At 40.5% G+C, this 8,609-nt stretch overlaps 1 protein-coding gene across 1 annotated transcript; it reads left to right on the forward strand.

The window, feature by feature from the left end:
- The first annotated feature begins 291 nt into the window (after positions 1-291).
- LOC129250473 (uncharacterized) lies at positions 292-5,624 on the forward strand. The gene is made up of 2 exons (XM_054890098.1): positions 292-1,251; positions 1,509-5,624. The coding sequence occupies exons 1-2, from the start codon at positions 292-294 to the stop codon at positions 5,622-5,624; spliced, it is 5,076 nt and encodes a 1,691-aa protein (XP_054746073.1).
- The last annotated feature ends 2,985 nt before the right edge of the window (positions 5,625-8,609 follow it).

The raw sequence follows: 8,609 nt of genomic DNA on the forward strand, positions 1-8,609 counted from the left end.
TACAGTTGAAATAAATAAAGCAAAATACAGTTGAAGTACAGAAGCACACGTACATAACTAAAGTAGCATATGTACGAACTTAAAAAAAAAAAAAAAACAATAAAAACTCTATTTTCATACGGTATTCCGGTAGTTTTATCTTCCAACGGTATATCCCGCTAACTTCAACCTGCTCATACCGCTAACTTCAAACGGTATATACTGCTAACTTCAACCCGCGCATAAACTTTTAATATTGGATATATAGTATATATATTATTTTTCGTTAATACATTTTTAATATTTTGTATGATGGCAACAAACGAAGCTTCTCGGTTGTCACCTGAGGATATGGAGATTTTTTACAAACGTAAGGCGCAATCAATTTATGCACAAGCGCAATCGATTGAACGGGCAATCGAAGGCGAAAAAATTAATCCATTCACCGAAGTAGATTTAAAGGTACGGTTGGAGTGCCTCGAACATATTTCCAGCACGTTTAACTTGGCTCATGACAGCTTGGAGGAGCTCAATTTTGACGAAATCGGCGGAGCACTGCGTTCAAATTTTGAAGAGCTACTCCTTTTACTTCGGTGTCGCATACGGCGTGAGATTCATAAACGTCAATCTCAAATGCCATCCTGTTCAACCATGCGGCACGATCCGGTTTTGGAAGGGCAAACAGTTGTTTTGCAAAGTCGACCACGTTTGCCTGAGCTCAGACTGCCTACATTCAGTGGAGGATATACGGAATACACAGATTTCTTTTCCTTGTTTTCAACCGTTATAGACAAGGATCCGGACCTCACGGATGTCGAGAAGTTGCAGCACCTACGTTCAAATCTGAAGGGTCCAGCTCTGGATGCAATTCGTTCGTTGGAGATGAGTGGCAACAACTACTCTGTGGCTCTAGATTTGCTTAATAAAAGATTCAATAATAAGCGTCTTATTTTTCAGGCACACATCACTGAGATTATGGGCATTAAAAAGGTGGACACTTCGTCAGCGGTGAAGCTTCGTGAATTATCCGACAAGGTAAATGCAAACCTGCGCGCCCTACGCACCATGGGGAATTCGGAGCAAATAGCGGGGTGTATAATCGTACACACTCTTCTGCAAAAAGTCGACAATATCACGCAGGCAAATTGGGAGGAAGCTGCACCGTTAGATCTCATACCCTCATGGGAGCAGTTTACAAGTTTCCTGGAGAAGCGTTGTCAAAGGCTGGAGAATGCAGAACATTCCATGGCAGCGTATACTCGTGGCTCTCAGGTGGGAAAAAATAGTAGAACTATTAACCATGGTAGAAAATCATTTATTGCTACTAACAATACAAACAATTCAACCAATGGCTGTGTTTTTTGCGACAACACAGACCATGCTGTATATTCATGCACCCCTTTTTTAAATTTATCTCCACAACTCCGTCTTGAGGAGGTCAAAAGGCTTGCTTGTGTTTAAACTGCCTCAGAAAAGGCCATCAGCTTCGAACGTGCAATGCTGGTCTATGTCGTACGTGTGGATCCAAGCACCACAGTCTGCTACATATCGACTCCTCTTCTTCACTAATGTCGTCACAAGGTCCTGCATCTTCAGTGCAAGCATCCTCCCAATTAGCACCTCCAAACACCTCTAAGCTTGTTTCAACTTCAGTCGCACACCACACCTTGGCTGCAATCTCACGAACAACGTCAATTGTTACATCTGCTCAGAATCTCAGTCCTGATGTTGTGCTTCTAGCCACTGCTGTCATCAACGTTAAGAACAGCGCAGGTACATGGGTACCATGTCGTGCACTGCTCGACTCAGGGTCGCAGTTGCATATTATTACGTCTCGTCTTGCTCATCAACTGCAGTTGCGAAAAACCAAGTCATCCACCTACGTATCGGGTCTTGGTAATGCAAACTTCGCCTCTGATGGTTTGACTGTCAATATTAATATTCAGTCTCAAAACTCAAAGTACTCTACCTGCATTACAGCGTTGGTTGCTCCTAACATAACGGACAATCAACCCTCTTTTACTTTGGATATTTCTCATTGGAAAATACCGTCGAACATTTGTTTAGCAGATCGGGGTTTTTTCAAGTCGCAACGAATAGACATGCTCATTGGAGCCAGCCTCTTCTATGATCTCTTATGCATTGGACAAATAAAGTTAGCTCACGGTCTACCGTGCCTACAGAAAACTAGGTTAGGATGGGTTGTAACAGGTGGTGAATCGCAGCGGCAAAGGGGAGCAATATTGGCCGCACAGTCATCACTTGACATAGGTTACGAATCCAATGTTCAAATCGATCAACTAGTACGTAGATTTTGGGAGGTTGAAAGTTGCTGTGAATCTGTCGCCACATACTCCAAGGAAGAGCTCGACTGCGAGGCGCATTTTAAGGCCAATTATATGCGCTTGTCTACAGGGAACTATTCGGTCCGGCTACCAGCAAAATTTAATATTGATCTCTTGGGTGACTCTTATCAACAAGCGTTTCGTCGTTTTCTTAATCTAGAGCGAAAATTGGAGCGCCACCCACAGCGGAAGGCCCAATATGCAGCATTCATACGGGAGTATTTGAATCTAAAACATATGTCACTGGTTACTAAGAACAATCTGCGGTATTGCAAATACTTTCTGCCACATCACTGTGTTTTGAAGGAAGAGAGCACAAGTACAAAACTCCGCGTTGTATTCGATGGCTCTGCGGTTTCATCTTCTGGATACTCGTTGAACGACTTGCTTATGACAGGACCCACCATACAACCTAAGCTGTTCAACACATTGCTTCGGTTTAGAACCTTTCCAATCGCTTTGACGGGTGACATATGTAAGATGTATCGTTGTGTACGAGTCTCAGAGCCCGATAGTTATCTGCAGTGCATCTTGTGGCGTGACTCCCCACAGCAGCCGGTCAACGTCTTTAAACTTGACACAGTCACTTATGGTACAAGACCAGCTTCATTCCTCTCAATTCGTTCGATGCACCAGTTAGCCATTGATGAACAAACTGTCTACCCCATAGGCTCAAAAATATTAAAGCGCGATTTTTATGTCGATGATCTTATTACAGGCGGTGAGTCCATTCAAGAAGTCAAGGAAATTATGAGTCAAACTACAAAGCTGCTGGCAAAAGGAGGATTCAAGTTGAGAAAGTGGTGCTCCAATAATCCTGAATTGTTGCAGACGATACCACCTGATGATCGAGAAACACTACTTAAGTTCGACGATGGAAGCGATATAACTAAAACACTCGGTTTAACTTGGGATCCTGCATCAGATTGCCTATTGTTCGCGTTCTCACCAATGCAGCCTTCATCAAAACATTGCAAGCGGTCCATTTTGTCAACTATTGCTCGTTTTTATGACCCACTCGGTCTCATCGGCCCTATTATTTCAAAGGCCAAAATCTTTCTTCAACAAATCTGGAAAGAAAGGCTTGACTGGGATGAAAGTTTGCCTTCATCACTACATTCATCGTGGCTTAGTTTGTGTGCAGATTTCGGCCGCATACCGCAAATAAAGTTTCCCCGTTTGTCAATCCAGCAGAATGGCGCCTATGAAATTCATGGTTTTAGTGACGCCAGCATCGAAGCATACGGAGCTTGTCTTTACGTCGTGTCAGTCAGTCAAAGAAGAAACCAGGCGCAACTGCTATGTTCAAAATCTCGTGTAGCGCCCTTAAAAACTCTTACGGTTCCAAGGCTGGAGTTGTGCGGTGCCTCCCTGTTGGCGCAACTCATGCATGAAATAGCTCAAATGAAACTTTTCTCGTGTCGATATTATTGTTGGTCTGATTCGGCGGTGGTGTTATCCTGGATCCGCGACGAACCTTCAAGATTTCAAATCTTTACAGCTAATCGCATAGCCACTATACAGGAGTTGACTGCGGGTATGGAATGGCGCTACGTGCCTACGAAGTTTAACCCAGCTGATATTTTATCCAGAGGTGCAACCTCTAACGACCTCATTAACTCATCTCTATGGCTGCATGGACCGGATTTTTTAGCTCAAGATAAAAACAATTGGCCAAAGCCTTGCAGTCAAGTCAGTCAACTTCCAGAAATGCGCAAAAGGGTGTTATTTGCGACATCTGAGTACGTCGACATAACACTCAGGTGTAAATTCATAAATTCATTTGAAAAATTACAGCATGTCTTTGGTTACATTTATAAGTTCCAAAATCGCTTGCGGCTTTCTGGATTGACTGTTGATTGCATACGCCGTGGCACAAAACTACTCCTGCGCACCATCCAAAGGCTTCACTTCAAAGAGGATCTCAAATTCCTTCAAGCCGGTCAAGGTGTGAAGGCATCTAGTTGCGTTGCGTCGCTCTCACCGTTCATCGATAGTTGTGGATTGCTTCGTGTGGGTGGACGACTGAAAAATTCAGCTCTCGACTTCGAGGCGCAGCATCCAGTCATACTGCCGAGGCGTCATCCTGTCACTCAGGCAATCATTATGCATTTTCATAGGCGCAATTTGCACGCGGGTCCTCGTTCCCTACTAGCATACATTCGGCTGCAGTATTGGCCTATTGGCGGACGAAAAACTGTTTCGAACGTTGTCAGCAAATGCACTCTATGCTTTCGAGCTAAACCGCACTTAGCGGAACATATTATGGCTGATCTTCCGGAAGATAGGGTAAACTCATCTTATGCATTTATGGTCACAGGCGTCGATTATTGTGGACCATTCCATTATAAAAACGAAATACGCAACAAGCAACCCATAAAATGTTACATTTGCATATTCATATGTTTCGCCACGAAAGCTGTGCACTTGGAGCTCGTAGCAGACTTATCAACGAAGGCATTCTTAAATGCACTAAAGCGGTTCATCCTAACGCGTTGTCGCCCCACTCGTATATGGTCGGACAACGCAACCAACTTTGTGGGCGCTAAGAATGAGATGGCAGAATTAAAACGTTTATTCCTGAGCGATAATCATGTGCAAGCAGTTCATGAATTTTGTCTAGCCAATACCATAGAATGGCATTTCATTCCACCTCGCTCTCCACACTTTGGTGGGCTTTGGGAAGCGGCCGTTAAAACTGCGAAATATCATTTTCATCGCTCGGTGGGCTCGTCATTATTAAACTTCGATGAACTGCGCACACTTATTTGCCACATAGCGGCAATTATTAACTCAAGACCTTTGTTTCCACTTTCAGAGAATCCGGCTGATTTAGACGTTCTAACTCCAGCTCACTTCATTGGCACTGCTCCTATCTCTACTTACGTTGAACCAGATGTCACGAAGATTAACTTTAATCGTTTGGATCAATGGCAGCGCGTATCATACTACCAGCAGATATTTTGGGCACGTTGGCGTGAGGAGTACTTAACTACCTTGCAGCAGCGCTCAAAGTGGCGCACACAGAATTTCGAACTCTGCATCAACGACATAGTTTTAGTAAAGGACGAAAATCTGCCTCCTCTCAAGTGGCCCCTAGCAAGAGTCACTGAACTAATATATGGATCAGATCGTGTGGCACGTGTCGCTGTACTAAAGACTGCAAATGGAGTCATCCGAAGAGCCGTCCGAAAGCTATGCCCATTGCCAAAACAGGATGAGGTTGAAAGCCCGAGTCTTCCAACGGGGGGAGGATGTTTGGTTATGCCGAAAGTAGCGCAGTCAGCGCAACCAACATAAACGCGGCACTTGCCCTCTCTCATGCACTCTAACACCTGTATATACATATACACAAACTTTTGTAAATTGCTCTGCGCAGCAATCAAAGCAAGTATATATCTACGCCCAACTGCAGGGCAAAGTCAGTTGCAATTGGATCGTATACCATGTCGCGCAGATTAATTCGAGGCGTCGTGCCGTAATTTTCTATTTACCTTAACTTCGAATATATGTATATACATATGTATATAAAATAAATTGTATTTTTTCGGAATAGCGTGTTTTTCTTTTCGTTGAAAGAACAGTTAACGAAAATGCTCGTTGACTACACAATCTTTTATAAACTTTTTATAGTAACCAGTTAAACCGAGAAATTGCTTAATTTGTTTAGGAGTTTTAAGGATTGGGAATTTTTTGACACATTCCATTTCTTTTTGGGTTGCCTTTATATCATTGGGTGTCACTATGTGGCCAAGGAATTCAGTTTCCCTTTTTAAAAATACTGATTTACATATCTAATTGCACCTTAAGATTAGCTTCTTTTAACCGGTTCAAAATTAGTTTAATGGACTCAATGTGCTCTTGCAGGGAAGTTGAGAAAATAATAATATCGTCCAAATAAACCAGACAAATTTTATTTATAAATTCCTTAAGGATATTATTCATGAGTCTTTGGAATGTCGTTCAGACCAAACGGCATTCGCAAGAATTCATAGTGCCCTCCTTCGACACTGAAGGTGGTCTTGTGAAAATCGTTTTCTTCGATTTCAATCTGATGAAACTCCTTCGCTAAGTCGAGGGTAGTAAAGTATTGGCATCTGCCCAATTTGTCCAGTATTTCATGGATTTTTGGAATCGGATATTTACCATCTTTCGTTACCTCATTCAGTTTTCGAGCGTCTATTACGAGTATCCATTTAGTCTTTTCACTGGCGTCAGCCTTCTTTGCTACAATCCAGATGGGTGCTGAATATGGGAAATTGCTGTATCTTATAATTTTATTTTCAAGCATTTCCTGAATTTGTTTTTCTACTTCTATTTCATGAATATAAGGATATCTGTATGATTTGGTAACGATTGGAAAGTTATCGGTAGTATTAATTTGGTATTTAATTGCCGATGTAAAACTTAGTTTAGAGTTTTCCTGATAAAAGATATCTGAATATTTGTTAATAACTGGCAAAAGTCTATGTTTTTCCTCAACGTTAAGGTGTTGAATCCTGATCTGTTCTTTCAGTGGTTTATACTCTTTTTCTTCAATGATATTAAAATTTGCGCTATCTTCGTTATGTGTGAGTGTGTTGAGTTCTTCGTCAGCTAAGTCTAATTTTTAATTATTAATTAGGTCTCTGCCTAGAGTTACATGTTCTTCTGTCTTGTCGCCATCTTTGCTTTTGACAAAAAGAGTTAATGTACGTTATCCAAATGCAAGTGTGTTATTCACATAATTTATGTTTGTTTTTAAAGGCCTTAATAAATCATTGCCCATTAATCCGTCGTAGAAGTCATAAAATTTTGTTATATAAAATTCGATTAGGTCAAGTCTTATTCCAAATTCTTCAAAAGTTGTTATCTTTGCCTTTTCACTTAGGCAGATTTTATGTTGTAACGTATTTATGTAAATGGGATCTATTTTCTGGATCCATTTTGGATGGCAAATACCGAGATTTAAAATTGAATTGATAGATACATGGGCAATCTATTACTAATTTTATATGTCCTAGTTTTGTTTTTACTTTTATAATATATATGGAAGTTCTCCGAGGCGGTATAACGAAAATTTTCATTTTTGTTTATTTCGTGTTGGTTGATATCCATGGGTTCGGGTAAAGGGAATCGATTAGATTGGTTATACCTAGTTTTCGTTTTGGGGGATGCAATTTGTCTATTATGGTTGAAATTAGAATCAGATTGTGAATTGTGGTTAAAATATTGGTCGGAGTTGCGTGAATTAAAACTCCGTTGTTGAAAATTTTGTCTGTATGAATTATTTTGTAAACTGAAATTTTGGTTTGACTTTTAATTAGAATTGTGTGGTTTAAAATTTTGGAAATTGTTGTGATTTGAATTATTTTGTTATTTGAAATTTCGATTCGAGTTTCAGTGAGAATTGTGTGAGTTAAAATTTGCCTATGATGATTGAAATTTAGCTTGCTTTCTTGATTGTCTATTCGGAGGTGAGCATATCCAGCTTCGAAAAGGATATTCATGGTCTTCATGGGCTCAGGAATCTTTGATTTGAATATATTGAGGGCTGTGCGCGAGTTATTTTGAGCGACAGGATTGGAGCTCGTACTTCGTGTCCAAGGACAAATAGAGTTTTATTGTTAAGATGCCTAAGTTTTCTGTTAATTTCGTCAAAGAAGTCAATACTGGTTGTTTTGAAAATTGTGGCTCTAAGTTGCGACGAACTTTTGGTCTTAATCTGTCTCCAAAGTTTTTTTGGAGTACGTTCTTAATGTCGGTCCATGAAACTGCTTGGCAATTAATTTCTATTATTTCCTTAGCTTTCCCTTTTAGCTTACTTTTAATCATGTCTGAAAACAGTCCCTGTGATAGTTCATCATATGTCTGTAACATAGAATGGACTCTGTCTATTAAATTTATAAATGTCTGAAGGTCCCTATTGTCGCCGGTAAATTCAGGAAGGTTTCCTAAATACTTGAGGGGATGGAAACGTATTTGAGCCGTCATACTCTAATTATTTTTATTTAGGTTAACTAATTAATTAATTTCCTAATAAAATCTTAAGTTAATTGATTTCTTAATAGTCTGCTATCTCTTTGTTGTCCTCGTCGAAGTACTGGTCCATTAAAAAAAAAAATTTTAACTTTTCCTACCTTTGTCTGTTACGCTGGATGGGTCCTTTCGATGTTCTTCCGTTGGGCGGAATGAAGCTGTTTTTCGCCTTTGATTTTCACTTTGTCTGTTAGGCTGGATGGGTCTTTTCAATGTCCTTCTGTTGGGCGGAATGAAGCTGTTTTTCGCCTTTGATTTTCACTTTGT

This window comes from Anastrepha obliqua, chromosome 6 (assembly GCF_027943255.1).
Source record: "Anastrepha obliqua isolate idAnaObli1 chromosome 6, idAnaObli1_1.0, whole genome shotgun sequence".
In the NCBI taxonomy this organism is placed as follows: Eukaryota; Metazoa; Arthropoda; class Insecta; order Diptera; family Tephritidae; genus Anastrepha; species Anastrepha obliqua.